This window comes from Pelophylax lessonae (assembly GCF_965119305.1).
Source record: "Pelophylax lessonae genome assembly, contig: HAP1_SCAFFOLD_916, whole genome shotgun sequence".
Taxonomy (NCBI): Eukaryota; Metazoa; Chordata; class Amphibia; order Anura; family Ranidae; genus Pelophylax; species Pelophylax lessonae.
Window position 1 is genome coordinate 9,642 of NW_028119441.1, and position 20,190 is coordinate 29,831.

The 20,190-nt window shown below is 37.8% G+C and overlaps 1 protein-coding gene across 1 annotated transcript; it reads right to left on the reverse strand.

Annotated features, from left to right (window-relative positions):
- Positions 1 to 2,750: 2,750 nt before the first annotated feature.
- Positions 2,751 to 7,467, reverse strand: LOC309544092 (transcription factor AP-2-delta-like; the record flags this gene model as incomplete). The annotated part of the gene is made up of 3 exons (XM_082276474.1): positions 7,074 to 7,467; positions 5,970 to 6,467; positions 2,751 to 2,811 (listed from the first exon to the last, which is right to left on the reverse strand). Coding segments are annotated over exons 1-3 (598 nt in total), but the record flags the coding sequence as incomplete, so codon positions are not given.
- Positions 7,468 to 20,190: the final 12,723 nt, after the last annotated feature.

Consider the following 20,190-nt stretch of genomic DNA (forward strand, 5'->3'; position numbering starts at 1 on the left):
AGATATCTCTAATGATTAAATTAAGTAACGTACATTGATTATGACAAAAAAACAAATTAACCTATAAATGTAACCACCCTACTTAAAATAATAGAACACTAATGTTAAAAATACTAAACTATCATTTAAATATGTTACCTAATTTAAGCACTAAGGCTTTAACAATATAAAGAATTATATAAATCTAAAGAATTGCCAACAATTGTCTAGGAAAAGTCAGGCTATGTAGGGGGCAATAATGAGGACATACAACTGTTGGAATTGTTTTATTTTTGGAAATTTTCCATTTGAGTGGAATGGAACATGCACAGTGAACATCTATCACAGAGGAGATTGCTATAGAGGAGTGGGGTAACATTGGCAGCTATTGGGTAGTTCTGGATTTATAGACAGCTTGGCCAACCTTTTTGGGTTGCCAAGCTGTCTGTGGTGGCCAAGCTGTTTTTGTGGTGATGAAGTTGAGTGCTCCTTTTCCAAAAATATATTGGTACAAAGCTTTCATCATATATATATATATATATATATATATATATATATATATATATATATATATATATATATATATATATATATATATATATATATCAGATTGGGTCCGGAAAGAGTGTGACCTGTTGAAGACAGGTAATATAGGAAGTGTTATATATATTGGTACAAAGCTTGTATCATGTCTCCAATAGTCTATATATATATATATATATATATATATATTAAAGTGGGTCCGGAAAGAGTGTGAGCTGTAGAAGACAGGTATTATAGCAAGCGTTATCCTTACAGGTGAGACATTTTCTTGTCCATAGCCACCCTCAGGGCATAGGGCTGTTGCCTATCATGCCAGTTGCATGGTGACATGGCACTGCAGCCATACACAAAGTTTGTTATTGACACAAACTTAAACTCTGATCACTACAGGCCAACCATGGTGATCACATGATTAACAATCACACAGATTGGTTCCTTATGCTCCCTCCAGTATCCAAGAGTGCTAGTAGCAATCCAGTCCAAGGGCCGGGTTTAACTAAAAATAGCAAAAATGTGTTGCCGTTCTAAACCCACCCTTATGGCCCTGTGATTGCCATGATAGGCTAAACAAGATGATCACGTGATCTGAAATCAAGCCGCGGTATAAGGCGATCAACTTTCCAAATCCTAAGGCTACACACTAAAACCCAAAGGGGTTGATTTACTAAAACTGGAGAGTGCAAAATCAGCTTCCATTTTCTTTTTGGTCAAAGCCTAATTGAACAAGATGATGTTATAAGCCGATTGGCTACCACGCACCTCTACACCAGATTTTGCACTCTCCAATCTTAGCAAATCAAAAAGTGTCTTTATTCAGATCTACACTTAAAAAGACCTTTGCGAAATAATTTTCAAGAAGAGCTTTATGGGCATGAGGGGGTTAAACAATCCTCGGCTTATCACTGAGCGGAGCTGTTCTTTCAGCACCGGCATTGTTATTTACAGCGTTAGCTTCGTTGTTCTAACTGGCGAGCAGATTACCAGAACCGCCAGCTGTCTGACTCAGCCTGGAAGCTACAGTAAGCGACCACGGCGTGCATCACGGTGCAGAATACTAGGGGGCTATTACTGCATAATTACTGCATCATACTACGGAGGGATATGTCTCCACTATTCTCTCTCTTTTGTCTCAAACCAATGTGCCTCTAAGCACAAAAGTTCTTTAGGGTGATCTCATGTATCTAGAACAATCTATAGATACTTAGGTAGGTTACAATGGTCTGTTGCACAGTTTATCCAAAGTCTTATGTTAAAAAAAAAGATTAAATAAAAAAAAACTTATATATTCAGGGGCAAAATAATTTGAAAAAAATATTTTTATATAATATAATTTGAAAAAAAAAATTGTACTCATAAATAAATGTATGCATCAGAGGCAATTTGATTTAAGGAATGGTTTATAGTTCTTAAACGCCCCTTCTCTCTCTTCCATTCTCTGTCTCGGCAGATTGGCAGTGCTAAGAGGGCACGCCCAATTTTGCACACAATTTGGAAAAAGCATTCAGTTTTTCTACCATCAATATTTTACATATGACAGAAAACTGCTAATTTATCATCGCTAAAAATAAAACAAAAACGGCAAAATATTCCTAAATTTGCACACATTGGCCAGTCTAGGTGAATGGATTGTATAAGCCTTATAATAATGGTCTTGTTGGCAGTCTAGACTGTGTCTGCGAGTTATCAGAAACATAAGAACGGCACAGGCTACAAGATACGTGTAGTTATAGAGAAGGTGGTGAGAACATTACCTATGTACAATAAGAGTTAAAAAAATAAAATAAAATAACAGGGGTTCAAACCTGTCCGGTGATTAGTTTAACTTTTCCATTGCCAACATTATTGTGAAGGAATAGACCTCAAACCTTAAACCACTGTTCAATGTTCAGAAGGAGCTCATTGTATATATCACGCGGTACAATAAAAATAAAAAAGAAACATTGAATTCCAAAAAATTAACATATAGCGTAATCCCGCACTCTTCCCTCTTTCACCAGACTGGTAGCTGCAAGAGCTACTATGCTAGTGAATTTGGTATTATATCTCAAATTATGATATCTCAAAGACAATCACAGCCCCCTTTGCTATTAAAGTTAAAAAAATACAAATCAATAAACTTGGAACACATCATAAACTCTTTACCAGTGCCCAGCTAGAAAGATTTGTCAAAAAACAAACTTGGCAATAGACTCTTTTTCAACTGTCTGTAGTAAATAGGAAATAGTTACCTCTTCTTATCACACCTCCTTGGCTGTTTAGTACCAATCCACACTGCGCCTCCACTGATCCCTTCAAGATAAAATTATTAAAATAGAAATTATATAAGCATACGAAAGTATTTATTTTTATTGTTATTACATTTTTTATTTTTCTTCCTATTATTATTATTATCATTATCATTATTATTACGAATAACAACCCATGCAATACAATATTATTACTAAATTATTTTGTTTAAATAGCGACTGTGCAAATATTATCACTATCATAATTGATATTAATAATATTCATTATAATACTTCTAATTATAAAGTGCACATTAATGTTATTTCTTGGTATGTCACTGTGTACAAAAGTAAATATTTTAAATATTAGTAACTATATTATTAATCCCTTTAAAATCTGTATTGTTGGAAGGGTATCTCAATCTTCAATTTTAAATATTGGGATGATGATGAATATTATTAACATTCATAACATCACAATGGATATTGTGCTTTTTAAATTGCGTTGATATATTTTTATCTATTTCTCTCTTTATATCTATATAGTTTATATTAAACACATGATTAAAAAAAAATGATAATAATATTAGTAGTGCAATATAATTATACAGGCTAAATGTTATATTTATATAAGCTTGAATACATGATGGTTTATAAAATATAGTAGTGATGTTCTTAGTATATTATTATTATTACTATTATTATAATTATTATTATTATTCATAGTAGTAGAAATAATTATTATTATTGTTATTATTATTATTATAATTCTTACTTTCTCTGCAATTTTGATGATAGTGATGAGATGTATTTTGCAAAATACCTAACGCCAGAAAACACGATTGAATAGTATATATATATATATATATATATATATATATATATATATATATAAAGGGATATTTAATTCCTGTTTCTCCAACAATGATGCAAATTTACCGAATTCCTAATGTCTATAATTCCATATTTTAAAGTTGAAATGCTGAGCAGGCCTCTTAGATGCGAGACAGGGGGAGGAATAAGAAAAGAAGCCAGCTTGGCAAATGGTGGGATAAGTCAACCAGGTTATGTCACCCCTATTACAGTCTTTACATTTTCTTTCTCTCCTGCGTCTAAAAAGCGACTTGTAAAATCTGCTCAGAAAATTAAACACACGTTTGGGTTCTGCTTTAAAGTGATTATGAAATCGATAGAAGGCAAAATTCTGAGCCCTGTATAAATTATCCCAGTGATGAGAAAAGGTGTGACAGGAGCTTTTGTTGGCCATGGAAAATCTTTTTAGGGGGCTCAAAGATGCTTCTAGCGGCATCGAGACTGTTTGCATCTGTTCCGTTGACTTAAGCACACTGCAAAGTATTGGGGGGCTCACTTATTATTCCACACAGGGAAAATAATTTACATTTGTAGCATTCATTATTTAACATCTTTAAAATATTTTAAATATAACTCAACCAATTAAAGAAAAGGAATTGCAGCTAACTAAAAGTAATTATTCTCTATAAATTATTACCAAGTAATATTAATACAAAATAAAAAGCATTTTATTTTTTTTTTAGCAATCCTTAAATAAAAAATAAAACATAACAAATGATTATTTTAATGTGTAGTTCTAGATTATATATTGATATCATTACACTTTTAGTCAAAATATTTTTACCATAAAAAGACCTACAGTAAGTAAATCCTAAAGGGTAAAAATGATTCTTTAATATTAGTTGACAGTTGAAGCAAACTTAAAAATGACTATGCCAAAACTGGACAGCTGGTATTTTTTTTTTTTTTCCGTCCGACCTATGGATTAGTTACTGTTTTTACCAGGTCTTTCTAGTAAAGCGAAACATGCTGTTTGGTCGGATGACATTGCATAAAATGACTAGTTGAATGGCTTTAAGTAGTAAATTGGATCAACTACGGTGCTCTTTTGCTGGGGAATTATCTTTTGTACTGCCTCTTGCAAATGCCCTAATCCGTCTTTTGAAAGATGCCATGCTCGCTGGCTGGCGATGGGGAGAAAATTTGTACGGATAGAGAAAAATCAGCAGCAGACGCGGGCAGTTGTAAAAAGAAGAAATGGCTTTCCTAAGCTGTAGAGGGTTATTCGCTTTAAAGAGCCTTGAGCGAGAATTGTGGAACGTGAGCTAATACAATGATTTACTCGCTTTTACAAGAAAAGTCACGTTTAACTGACACTCCTTTTACACACCACTAACTTTTAAAATGATACACCTTCTTTCTATACCATCATCCTATATACTTACATTTATATATATATATATATATATATATATATATATATATATATATATATATGTTCATGCCATTATGATAATTATAGTTATTATTATTATTTAATTTTATCTACTTCTATAATTCTTACGAGTATTATTATATTTCTTTCTCTCTCTCTCTCTCTCTTTTTCCTTTCTTTCTTTCTTCCTCATTCTTTCTTTCTTTTTTACTTTCTTTCTTTCTCATTCTTTCTTTCTTTTTTACTTTCTTTCTTTCTTTCTCTTCATTAAAGTTCACTCATTTAAGAAATATATATATATATATATATATATATATATATATATATATATATATATATATATATATATATATATACTGTATATATTATATTATATTATACATTATAATTAATATTGTTATTATATTTACTATTATATTATATATATTATATATATATATATATATATATATATATTAGCTATCCACTTATAGATAAACAATTATCAATGCATGCAGATTGCACAACATATTTAGAAGGCATTTCCTGAAATTATTTTAATGATTATTTTGATTTTTTTTTTTTAGAGCCACGCCAACATTAGCGGGACCATACAAATATCTTTACAATTTTATATTTCTTTTATTTAAATTAACCTATTTGTCTAAATATATTGAAGAAATTTCCGTTAATGATCAATCCATTTAAAGGTAATTTTTAAAAGCGGATGATGATATAATATCAGTTATTTCGTTATTAATTACTGTTATAATATAGAAGCATAATTATACATGTAATTAATGAAACTTTACATTGTATTTTATAAGCATTTACATTTTTTTTTGCCCTTCTTTTAACTACTATTTACATGTATTTGTGCTGCACAGCCCTGATTCCCAGCCACGCCCAGTCTAAGGAGACTATACAATGAAAATTCTGCTTTAGGTGTATGGTATATATTATATTAAAAACATAAACCAGTGCATATGCTTTACCTGGAAGTCTTCCCCTCCAGCCCCGGCAAGTCCCAGACTAGAGCCTGGCAAAAGCCTTTGATCTGGGTGCATGCCATATTGGGATCCATGGCTCATGAGAGACAGGTCATGGCGCCTATACGCATCTAGACAGCCAAAGTCCCTCCTCTGATCGTCCAGGCAAGAAGACTTGAGTGCCCGGGCATTGTGCAAGTTGATGAAGTCTGTGGGCTCCCCATGGTGGATCTGCTGGTAATATTGCTGTGAATGGTGCAGGGAGTTTAATGAATAGGCGTCTGGGTTGACGGCTGGGTGGCTGTGCTGGAACTCGTAGTGGAAGGACTGGTGGTGCAAAGGGGTGTACTGGTGGTTAGCCGAGAAATACGGCGAAGCAAACTCGGTGCCAGTGGTGGAATAAGTCAGAGGAGACGTGGAGGAATAGGCGACAGTGGAGTTGGCTACAGACTCAAGACATCCAAGTTGCATCAAACGGTAACTGTTTGATCCGTCATGACGTATCTGGAAGGAAGGGAGACAAAAAGAGAAGGGAAAAAAATAGGTTTGTCATTTAAAATAGCATGCACCGACAGCAGAGCCACTATTGTGAAGTTATCTTCCACTCAAACATTGTAGGTAGACTTCTACAGCACACACAATAAAAAAATAATAATAATAATAATAATTCACAATTGGGTCCAAATCTGCACTAAGCTCCACTTACACTGTACTAAAACTGAGCATTCAAGGCGAATTCCAGTCCCAGAAATAAAGGAAAATCCTACATCTCCCCCAAAATAAACACACACCCCACACCAGCATCGCAGCCTTGTCTATCAGGACTTCTGATGTGCTAGCTGATCAGTTGAGCCGTGCAGCATCATGCCCCCTTAGTCTGTGGCTTCACTATGAGGGATTATTTTTGTCCCCCTTTTCGTTATAACAACTGTTGTATTGCAGAATGCCATCTTAGGCGACAGATGTCATAACGAATTTTCTTGCTATCTTTTCTGCAAGATTTTTTTTTTTTAAGGAGCACACGTTAGTTCACTGTAACGCTAGCTAGCTTGGATTATGAGGGACAGGGAAAAAAAAAAACGAGTAAATAAAAGGATCAAAAAAAAATACCTCTGAATCGTGGACAAGTCCTGGGAATGAAGTAGACATTTTTCTTCGTTTTATATAAAGAAAGCAACTTTTCCTATAGGCAAGGTCCCCTCTTGTAGGTCCAAATGTGTATTTTCCAAATTAAAAAAAAAAAAAAAAAAGCCAAAGGCTTGCACTGACAGAGTCAAACCTTCTCTCTCCCACTCTCCTTGGAAACCTGTAGGAAAAACTCTCCCCTCTGCTCACAAGTAGCTCCCTGGATCAGATTTTGTACTTGCTGGGTAATTCTTTGGCTGATGTCGTAGGTCCCTTGGCAATATAGAAGTTTTGAAAATTAAGCATCAGCAGTGAGAGAGATGGGAGGACAATAGATAGAAGAGCCTCTTCCCAGGAGACAAGAAATAAATATTGTATCTTCCCCTAATAAGGAACTGTGGGATATTTTCACATTTTTATCCATTTTTTTTTTCTAATCTTATCGCTTTTACTTTACCTGGGAAGAAAAAAAGGTCTTCCTGGCCGGGGTATTTTATTATATATTTTTTTCTATTTTTTTTTTAATTGCTTAGAATGAAAACAAAATTGTGCAAGTCTACATGCCTAGAAAAAAAAAAAACATAATTAAAACGTAAGAGAATAATAAAAAAAACAAATAAAAATACAGAAAAATGACGACATTTTGAATCTTTTTTATATTTGTAAGCTTTAATTTTTTTCAATAAATAAGAATTAATAAATAAAGAAAGAATAAATATTATAGTTTTATAAAATAAACGGTTATGTATTTTTTTTTTTTTTTTCAAGCTGGTTGTTGCATTAAATAGACCTTGTCTTTTTTTTTTTTTTATTTCCTTATATCTATCACAATGCAGTTATTTTATTGTTTTATTTATTTTTTTTTTAAATTCAGTGTTTTAAAGCAAACAAGTTGTACAGCAATAGGGATTTTTATTTTATATATATATTGTGTATAGTTGTGTGTGATTTTGGGAGAGTTAACTAACGGAGCGGTGTCGACACGGATATGGGGCATGCGATGGGACGCAAGTTCAGGGAGAGAGACTCTTCGAGCTAGACTAGCTTTTAATTGGGAGTTAATATGCTACTTCTTTCAAGTGTTAACACGAGGAAGGTGTCTTATTAAGGGGCCGCAGGCAAACAAAGACTAGACTGTGTTCTTGTGAGTAAAAAGGGTCAGGATTTGGGGAGGGTTGGCTCACTTGTTGTGGCAAGTCTATGGAGCTGTCATTCAGGACTGGTGTTCTTTAGGCTAATGGACAAAGGCACACGCCTAACACTCAGGCAGTTTTTGTGTGAAGTAGACTGAGATGCACTTCACTAGCCCACATAGGGGTCAACAGGCAGCATTATCCACACATTATTAACAGCCTCATCAAACCAATGTGCTCCATTTCAGATAATCAAATAAAACAGGAGGAAAAAGAGAAGAGGGAGGAGGAGGTTCGGATGCCGTGGAAGGCGTCACGGCGGGGAGGAGGTCCCTGAAATACTCAACTTGCACAGAAAAAAAATAGAAGAAAATGTCTATTTACAAAATGCAAAGCTGGCATTCGCTAGAAGACGCCGTAAATGAATAGAGATGTGTTTTTTTTTTTTTTTTTTGAAGGGAGAAAAATAATTTAGAATGTTTATTAAATGACTTGCAATGGATCTTTGTAAGATGCAACAGTTTAAGGTGCTCCCCGGAAAGTGCCACCATCATGTTTCTACACGTAGGATTGTGTTACAATTTATTCCAACAATAAAATATGACATTTTGTGTGTCTGCCTGTAGACCCCCTACTATTTATCAGCTTCTATGTGTATGTGTACTCATCACAAATCATTACACACGTGTCCCGCACATCAAGGAATTGACGATTTTATTTATTTTCTTCACATGTAGAGAATTCTACAATTCAGGAATGAGAATTGTCTATCTATCTATTGCTCAATCGCCCTTCTCTCTCTGTCCTAAGCTATGGGGCTGGAGAGAAATGAGCATAAAAATTCTACTCAGTGTCCATGGGGGTCAGGATTCATCTTTTATATTACTGAAAATTGAAAAATAAATACGAGATTTGTGATTAGTTTCATTTTTTCAAGTTTTGATCCATCAGCCTCTGTCTGCTCTGTCCAGATATCTATCTATCTATCTATCTATCTATCTATCTATCTATCTATCTATCTATCTATCTATCTATCTATCTATCTATCTATCTATTTATCATTTATCCATGTATCCATATATCCATGATCTATCTATCTATCTATCTATCTATCTATCTATCTATCTATCTATCTATCTATCTATCTATCTATCTATCTATCTATCTATTCATCTTATATCTGCCTATCCAGTACAGTATTCATTTATCATCTATCCATATATCGATTATCTGTCTACCTATCTATCTTTCTATCTATCCATTGTATGTCATTCTATTTATCTATCTAAATATCTTTTTACCCATTGTCTATTGTTTGATCTATCTATCTATCTATCTATCTATCTATCTATCTATCTATCTATCTATCTATCTATCTATCTATCTATCTATCTATCTATCTATCTATCTATCTATCTATCTATCTATCTATCTATCTATCTATCTATCTATCTATCTATCTATCTGTCTGTCTGTCTGTCTGTCTGTCTATCTATCTATCTATCTATCTATCTATCTATCTATCTATCTATCTATCTATCTATCTATCTATCAATCTATTGCTCCATTTATGATCTATCTATATTGACATCTATCTATCTATCTATCTATCTATCTATCTATCTATCTATCTATCTATCTATCTATCTATCTATCTATCTATCTATCTATCTATCTATCTATCTAATCTATCTATCTATCTATCTATCTATCTATCTATCTATCTATCTATCTATCTATCTATCTATCTATCTATCTATCTATCTATCTATTTTCAGTATCCATATATCCATTATTGATTATGACACTTGTTAAGAAAGCCCACAATTGAAGATGAATTTACTTTATTATATCAGTGGACAGAAATTCTACAAAGGAAACTGCTGTGAATTCTCAGATTTGGAGGTATATGGGCTCTTCTCCTAGGTGCTGACCACACGGAATGTAATGATGCCCGGGCTGCTCCTTCTACCAGGCTTTCTATAAGGAACCATGGCAGCCCCATGAAAACCTCGCCTCTAGCTCTACACAGTTGTCATCTATGCCCAGTACAGGCTGATCACATTATCCTGTGTTATGTAATAGCAGGGTAGAGATGGGAACATCTGTTTTCTTAGTCTGAAGAAAAAAAATAGCTGTGACATTTTACCAGCTTTCCGATTTCTTGCCTCAAAGCACGCAACGTAACGCAGTGTCACAGTCCCTACCCCGTCTGCTATGTATTTCCCTCATACTTGTGTACTACACTCCTATTGTGTCTGGGGTTTGTATGTGCCAATGGAAACATGAGAACAGAAGTCAGAAAGACTGACGCATTTTACATCCAAAGTTTACAGGACAGTAAAGTGGTTATCATGGACTCCCATTAAAACAAACTCTGATGTCTATTAGAATTAACGTACAAAAAAACAATATATCTAAAAGGACAGGACACACTTATTGCTTACATTGCTTGATAATAAACATAATAATAATAATAATACTAATAATTGATTCTTTAGTGATTTAGCTACACAACATTTTACTTTTCTGGTTTCTAGAGAGCCAAATATTTCATTAGTGGCAGTCTATAGGACATTTTATGACAAGCAAACGTGCAAAATCAACACAGAACAGGTTAAAAAAAAAAAAAAAAGAAATTAAGAATGTAAAATGGTATCTATCTATCTATCTATCTATCTATCTATCTATCTATCTATCTATCTATCTATCCATTTTCTATCATTCTATCTATCTATCTATCTATCTATCTATCTATCTATCTATCTATCTATCTATCTATCTATCTATCTACAGGATCTATATATCCATGTAGTATCTATATATGATCTATCTATCTATCCATTTTCTATCATTCTATCTATCTATCTATCTATCTATCTATCTATCTATCTATCTATCTATCTATCTATCTATCTATCTATCTATCTATCTATCTATCTATCTATCTATCTATCTATCTATCTATCTATCTATCTATCTATCTACAGGATCTATATATCCATGTAGTATCTATATATGATCTATCTATCTATCTATCTATCTATCTATCTATCTATCTATCTATCTATCTATCTATCTATCTATCTATCTATCTATCTATCTATCTATCTATCTATCTATCTATCTATCTATCTATCTATCTATCTATCTATCTATCTATCTATCTATCTATCTATCTATCTATCTATCTATTTATCTATCTATCTATCTATCTATCTATCTATCTATCTATCTATCTATCTATCTATCTATCTATCTATCTATCTATCTATCTATCTATCTATCTATCTATCTATCTATCTATCTATCTATCTATCTATCGGCACAGGCAGTCAGCTATTTTAATAGCTGTGGATTAATATATGAATCAACACCAATAAAGATTTTTACAACATGCAGACTGTACGCGTGAAACTCTTTGAAAGAAGGACTGATTTATAATTAATACATGCAACAGTCTCATAAATAATGCAGTGGAATTTTCTACATAATATTAGTGTAGGGTATGGAGGAAAGCTGCTTAAAATCCAGAGTTTTCTCACAACTCCAGCAATTGTTTTTTTGTGTTTTACAAGGAAATGAATTGTTCTGGGGATTGCCTACTAAACATGAGTGTAAACAAAGTACTGAATACAGGGGCACCTTGTATCTCTACTCGGGTTTAAACCCAACCTCATCAACTATCTACTTAAAAGTGAACAAACTATATAAACAGGTTTATATCTACATCGAATGGCTTTATATTACAGTATACATAATCACTGGTATAATATAGTAATAGGCATTTGGTAATTCTGATGGCTCTGCAGCCCTCACGGTGATACATAAACAATAGATAAAATATAGAAAGATACATACAAACAGAGATAGATACATAAATAGATTAAAGACTGTCTGGTGTTGATTCATATATTAATCCACAGCTAATAAAATAGCTGACTGCCTGTGCCTTTCACTAGATAGATAGACAGACAGACAGACAGACAGACAGACAGACAGACAGACAGACAGACAGACAGACAGACAGATAGACAGATAGACAGATAGATAGATAGATAGACAGACAGACAGACAGACAGATAGACAGATAGACAGATAGACAGATAGACAGATAGACAGATAGACAGATAGACAGATAGATAGATAGATAGATAGATAGATAGATAGATAGATAGATAGATAGATAGATAGATAGATAGATAGATAGATAGATAGATAGATAGATAGATAGATAGATAGATAGATAGATAGATAGATAGATAGATAGATAGATAGATAGATTCTTAAAAGGGGTACATTACTTTCAAACACCTGAATTCCAATGCTGGGCATTTTGTTTAGAACTTACAGGCAAAAAAAAAACTAATTTAAATTTTATTATCATGTATCACTAACACTTATCAAAGGGACCTGGGATGAGCAATATAAGGGAAAGTTTGGTTTGCAGAAGTTTGGAAGAACAAAAATGCTAAACCCAAAAATAGTCTATGGGGGCCCAAACTCATTTTTTTCCTGACCTTTTTCTTACTTTTGGGTAATATAGTGTATATCCACGGTAATCACTATGAACAACACCTGATAATGTTGAGCCGCCGCCATGACATTCGTTTCCTATCGCTGTTCTGAAAGCAAATGACAGATCCCTGGTGCTGGAATGTAAACAACAGTGCCAGTGATCTGTCATGTCATCTATCGGAGGTATCGCTATGGCTGCTAAATGACAGACTTTGGACTGATGTTTGTAAATATGGCCAGTTTGTTCACTCGTTCAACCTGAACTCTACACTTAAAGCGGAGTTACGGCCTCAAAAACGACTTTGGGCCATCCGCTTGCTGACATTCACCTGAAAAAGAAATGGATGGTCCCGAGTTTTTTTTTCTTTACTTACCTTGCTATTGAAGAAAATATACTTACCTTTCTTCCACTTCCTCCCTCTGCGGCCCCCCTATGTGAAAGAGTATGGGGTACATTGTACCCCCACCTATTTATCCCACAAGACAGTGAGGTGTTAGAAAAACAAGAGATGGTTTTTGACAATTCCTTTATTAAAAATGAAAAATGTCCTCCGTTGTAGCTCCAACGGGTCTTCTTTCTCTGGTACCGATGTCTTCTCCCTCCAGTAGTTTCTTCTCCCTCCCGTGAAGTCTTTCCCCACTAGTGCTGTGTTCTCCTTGTGCTGTGTTCTCCTTGTGCTGTGTTCTTCTTGTGTTGTCTTCTCCTTGTGCTGTGTTCTCCTTGTGCTGTGTTCTCCTTGAGCTGTGTTCTCCTTGTGCTGTGTTCTCCTTGTGTTGTGTGCTCCTTGTGCTGTGTTCTCCGTGTGCTGTGTTCTTCTTGTATTGTCTTCTCCTTGTGCTGTGTTCTCCTTGTGCTGTGTTCTCCTTGAACTGTCTTCTCCTTTTGCTGTGTTCTCCTTGTGCTGTGTTCTCCTTGTGCTGTGTTCTCCTTGAGCTGTCTTATCCTTGAGCTGTCTTATCCTTGAGCTGTCTTATCCTTGTGCTGTGTTCTCCTTGTGCTGTGTTCTCCTTGAGCTGTCTTATCCTTGAGCTGTCTTATCCTTGAGCTGTGTTCTCCTTGTGCTGTGTTCTCCTTAAGCTGTCTTATCCTTGAGCTGTCTTATCCTTGAGCTGTGTTCTCCTTGTGCTGTGTTCTCCTTGTGCTGTATTCTCCTTGTGCTGTGTTCTCTTTGTGCTGTGTTTTCCTTGTGCTGTGTTCTCCTTGTGCTGTGTTCTCCTTGAGCTGTCTTATCCTTGAGCTGTCTTATCCTTGAGCTGTGTTCTCCTTGTGCTGTGTTCTCCTTGAGCTGTGTTCTCCTTGTGCTGTGTTCTCCTTGTGCTGTGTTCTTCTTGTGTTGTGTTCTCCTTGTGCTGTGTTCTCCGTGTGCTGTGTTCTTCTTGTATTGTCTTCTCCTTGAGCTGTGTTCTCCTTGTGCTGTGTTCTCCTTGTGCTGTGTTCTTCTTGTGCTGTGTTCTCCTTGTGCTGTGTTCTCCTTGTGCTGTGTTCTCCTTGTGCTGTGTTCTTCTTGTGTTGTGTTCTCCTTGAGCTGTGTTCTCCTTGAGCTGTCTTATCCTTGAGCTGTCTTCTCCTTTCGCTGTTTTCTCCTTGTGCTGTGTTCTCCTTGTGCTGTATTCTCCGTGTGCTGTGTTCTCCTTGTGCTGTGTTCTCCTTGAGCTGTGTTCTCCTTGAGCTGTCTTATCCTTGAGCTGTGTTCTCCTTGTGCTGTCTTCTCCTTGTGCTGTGTTCTCCTTGTGCTGTCTTCTCCTTGTGCTGTGTTCTCCTTGTGCTGTGTTCTCCTTGTGCTGTGTTCTCCTTGTGCTGTGTTCTCCTTGTGCTGTATTCTCCTTGTGCTGTGTTCTCCTTGTGCTGTGTTCTCCTTGAGCTGTCTTATCCTTGAGCTGTGTTCTCCTTGTGCTGTCTTCTCCTTGTGCTGTGTTCTCCTTGTGCTGTCTTCTCCTTGTGTTGTGTTCTCCTTGTGCTGTGTTCTCCTTGTGCTGTGTTCTCCTTGTGCTATGTTCTCCTTTCGCTGTCTTCTCCTTGAGCTGTCTTCTCCTTTCGCTGTCTTCTCCTTGTGCTGTGTTCTCCTTGAGCTGTCTTCTCCTTGAGCTGTCTTCTCCTTGAGATGTCTTATCCTTGAGCTGTCTTCTTCTTGTGCTGTCTTCTTCCTCGCTGGTGTAACGTGAGAAAACCATACCTCGTGAAAATTCCGTACCCACGTCACTTCCTGTCAGAAACATAATGGAACAGCTGAGCAGCGTAGCAGTGCGCATGCTCATAGCTCCAGTTACGTGATTGAACAGCTGATGATCTTAGCATTGCGCATGCTCGGAGGGTATGGAATGTTCACGGTAGTGTGTTATAACGTTACACCGCCTCAGCTGTTGCGGCGGTTACATTAAAACAGCTCGGCTGCAACATGAGTCATCTCCGCTCCTACCCCTGTCACTTCCCTGATCTTGGCTACTAAATGTAAAAGCGGCGGCGGGTGTATCAAATCGAAATCACAGAGATCTCGGCTCCGTGATCCGCTTTTACATTTAGTAGCCAAGATCAGGGAAGTGACAGGGGTAGGAGCGGAGATGACTCATGTTGCAGCCGAGATGTTTTAATGTGGTGATGCGGTGTAACGTTATAACACACTACCGTGAACATTCCATACCCTCAGAGCATGCGCACTAGTAAGCTTCTCAGCTGTTCACTGACGTAGGTGCTGACGTAGGTGCACCGGAAGTGACGAGGGTATGGAATTTTTATGGGTATGGTTTTTTCACGGAATACCGGCAATTTCTTTTTACATTTAGCTGTTAGTGGGGAACTTAACTGACAGCTGATAACTCATTGGTTGTTAAGGGCGTGGCAGCCAGCTTCCTGGCCCACTCCTTAGCAACCAACTATATGCAGTGTTTAGACTGAAAAAAAACCCCCACAAAACACATTAAAATTGCATTGCAAACACAACAGTTGCGTTTCTGGTGCGATTTAATTGTAGTTTATTACATGCAAAATGCGGGGGAAAAGTCCCCAACCCTTTCCAAAAGCGCACCGCCTGCAAAACGCATAGATGGAGGGGATGATAAGGGACCACATACAAGACTTTAGTAATGAAAACGGTATTATAAGTAGTAATCAGCATGGATTCATGAAAAATCGTTCGTGCCAAACCAATCTATTAACCTTCTACGATGAAGTGAGCTGCCACCTAGATAAAGGTAAGCCTGTGGATGTGGTATATCTGGACTTTGCAAAGGCCTTTGACACCGTTCCCCACAAACGCTTACTGTACAAACTAAGGAAGGTAGGAATGGACCATAAGGTGAGTACCTGGATAGAGAACTGGCTCCAGGGGAGAGTCCAGAGGGTGGTGATTAATGGGGAGTACTCTGATTGGGCGGGTGTGGAAAGTGGGGTCCCCCAGGGTTCTGTCCTGGGACCAATCCTGTTTAATTTATTCATAAATGATCTGGAGGAGGGGATATCGAGTACAATCTCAGTATTTGCAGATGATACTAAATTAGGCTTGCCAATATCTTCTATGCAGGATGTGGAAACCTTACAAGCGGACCTGAACAAAATAACGGGGTGGGCAACTACATGGCAGATGAGATTTAATGTAGAAAAATGTAAAGTAATGCACTTGGGGGCCAGAAACCAGAAAGCAAGCTACTCACTAGGGGGGGAACCTCTGGGTGAGTCTAGGATGGAAAGGGACCTGGGGGTACTGGTAGACAACAGGCTTGGAAGTGGCATGCAATGCCAAGACGCTGCAAGCAAAGCCAACAGAATACTGGGTTGTATAAAAAAGGGGATTCACTCCAGAAATAAAGAGATTATTCTTCCACTCTACAAGACTCTGGTCCAGCCACATCTGGAGTATGCTGTCCAGTTCTGGGCACCGGTCCTCAGGAAGGATGTGCTGGAACTGGAGAAAGTCCAGAGAAGGGCAACAAAAATAATTAGGGGAATGGAGGACATCAGCTATGAGGAAAGACTACAAGCACTGAACCTTTTCTCTCTGGAGAAGAGACGATTGAGGGGGGATATGATATCAATGTACAAATACTGTACTGGTGACCCGAGCATAAGGAACAAACTATTCAGAGAAAGGAGATACAATAAGACACGTGGCCACTCACTAAAACTAGAGGAAAGGCGGTTTAACCTTAAAGTGCGTAAGGGGTTCTTCACTGTAAGAGCGGTAAGGATGTGGAATTCTCTTCCGCAAGCAGTCGTATCAGCGGGGAGCATTGATAGTTTCAAAAAACTATTGGATGGACACCTTAAAGACCACAACATACAGGGGTATACAATGTACGGTTAAAAGCAAACACACACACACATCATAGGTTGAACTGGATGGACTTGTGTCTTTTTTCATCCTCACTAACTATGTAACTATGTAACTATGTAACTATGAATGTGTACCATAGAAAACCATATTAAATGGACTGTAGTGCGTTTCTGCAAACTGCAAATTGCACTAAAAAATGTATAGGTTTAAACCTAGGGTCAAAATGAACCCTTAAGCCCCGGTTCACACTTATGCAATGCGGGAAGGCTGCAAATTTGCAGCCTGTTCCCGCATCGCAAACGCACCCCCGGCAGTTAACACTGCCATATGCGATACGCTGGGGGTGTCAATGTAATCTTAACGACACCCCCAGTTTGATCGCATATCGCAGTGCGATCTTGCAGTTCGCACAGGATCGGATCGCACAAGTGTGAACCGCTGTGCGATCCGATCCTGATGCGGCTGCAAAAAAGGGTCCTGTGCGTGTTTGCTGCGGGTGCGGTGCGAATTTAGCCATACAAAGTGTATGGCTAAACTCGCACCGCACAGCCGATCGCATGTAATGAAGGAGCAGTGCCCTCCGACATTACATGCGAACGCCGCAGCCGCATAAATGTGAACTGGCTCTAATACATAACCTGATTCTTACACTTAACCGTATCCTACCCCCAAATGCTAAAGTATATGTAAACTCTCATGGAAGTTTTCTAAATCACTTTCTATTATACTGTATATACAACTAAGAGATTTTTTTTTTTTTTAAATAAAATACCGATCTTCTGCAGCCTCTTTGCAGCCACTGCCCATCTGCATGTACGAGGTGTGAAAATGTAATTACCAGAATGAACTGTAAAATACAATGTTTGTACAGGAGCAATATCATGGTGGAAAATCCACTAGTCGGGCCAGAGTTCCAGGCTTTTCCTCTTAAAGAGGAAGTAAGCCAGTGATTTTTGTTTTTGTTTTTTGGCCAAACCCAGGAACCTGCCCTTCCACATTGCCACTTCAGTCGAATGCCACCTACAGTGGGGAGTGCAGACTGCACCCGCCTACAGTTTCAACAAGGACCTTCATAGAAGGATCACTTGGTAGTATTGTAATGAAAGCTATATATAAAGGTTAAAGCTTATATGAGAAAAATGTAGTGATTGGGCTAACATACAGTATGCTTTAACTGCTTTAAGACCGCCCACCGCACATTTACTGCGGCAGGTTGCCTCTCCTGCGCGAACCGACAAAACCCTAAGTCGGTTGCGCGCCTGGTGCTGGGGGGCGAGTGCACGCCGGCAGCGGCGTACTCCTGCCCCCACAAAGCAGCGGGGGTGCCGATGCACGGGGCCAGCAGCTGCGATTGCCGCCGGGCACCCGCGATCGCTCCCCGCTGAAATAAAAGAAAGGTCAGCTGTTGAAAAAACACAGCTGACCGTTCTTCTCTCTGAAATGATCACAGAGTGCCTGTGATCCTTCTATATAGGATCACAGATCTCTATGGTCATTTCACAAGTACATCCCCCCACAGTTAGAAAACACTCCCCTAGGCTGATGCTTAACCCTTTGATCCCCCCTAGGCTAACCCATTCCCTGCCAGTAACATTATTACAGTAACTGCATATTTTTAGCACTGATTACTGTAGTAATGTCACTGGTCCCCCTAAAAGTGTCAAAAATGTCAGTTAGGGGTCCGATCTGTCCAATGTCGCAGTCCCGCTAAAAATCGCAGATCGTTGCCATTACTTGTAAAAAAAAAATGAATAAAAATGACATAAATCTTTCCCCTAGTTTGTGGACACGATAACTTTTGCTCAAATCAATCAAAATACATTTATTGCAACAGCCGCGCAATTGTCCGTTAGAGTATCACAGTGCCGAATCGCAAAAAATGGCCTGGTCATTAAGGGGGCAAATCCTTTTGGTCCAGAAGTAGTTACGGTGACTCTCTCGCTAGAAAAAAAACTGCAGGCCACCAGTAAGTGACTGCAATGATGTAGCAACAGGTAAGTGGAACCAGATCAAGCAGCAGGGGGTGTAGGCACCTAAAAAAGAAAAAAAAACCTGGGCATATAGGACACTGAATATGCTTCACCTGATGTAGCAAGCAAGAGAGTGAAGATCCGAGTGACCAGTAAGACTGGTGAATATAATTTCTCTCCTTTTACTGGCTGGCCAAATTGTTTTATGCTAGGTGACACAGTTGCCTTGAACTAACTCTTAGGGCTAGAATGCGGTCAAGGAAAGGCGCGTTTCTGTGCACGTTTCCCTCCCCTTGCACGGGTACACATTGCCCTTGTTAGGCGCACACAGTGTCAATAATTAATCATGCCACCCCAAATGCATCTGAAAAAAGAAGCCCACCAAACCACATGGTACCCCAGTACCATGCAGTTTGGTGCAGTGTGATTTTCAAAAGTCATACCTGCTGTATTTTTTGTACGTTACCATGCATCTGGCAGCCCATTGAAATGAAAGGCCTGTCAAAAACAGAACTCGTGGTAATGCGCAAAAACGTGTGAGCCAACCCTAAAAGCGGCTCCACAACATTCCTCGCTGGCCATTCGATAGTCACTGGCATGAGCGCAGGAGTTATCTTTTGGCCATCTGGATGTGTTTTTGGAATAACCAAAAACACATGACTCGCCAGATAGCAGCAATCTGGGTCATTATATATATCACCTGAAGATGCCCCTATCCTACATTAAATCATTGGATATGGAAAGGTTGGGAGACAAGGATTTCGGGCAGTGCCCGAAATCCTTGTCTCCCAACCTTTCCATATCCAATGTTTTTGGAATAAGCCAGAATATACGGTGAATATGCCACAGAGTATAGGAAGTAAAAAATTGCTAGCTGCTTTGGAGGAAAAGTTTTTTGTGCCAAAAAAACTTGGAATTGTTCTCATTTTTTACAGCAGGATTTTATTTCCACTTTAAAGAGGAAGTAAACCCTCCTCTACAACTTTTACCTATAGGTAAGCCTATGATAAGGCTTACCTATAGGTACTGTAAATATCTCCTAAACATGTACCGTTTAGGAGATATTTACCTTACATGCAGCCAGTGACGTCACTGGCGCATGCGCTCTGAAGGAACGGCCACTCGTGCCGTTCCTTCAGAGTCCCGTGCCGTGACTGTCGGCTCCCGCGCGCGTGCGCGGGAGTGACGTCACCGCGGCTCCGGCCAATCAGAT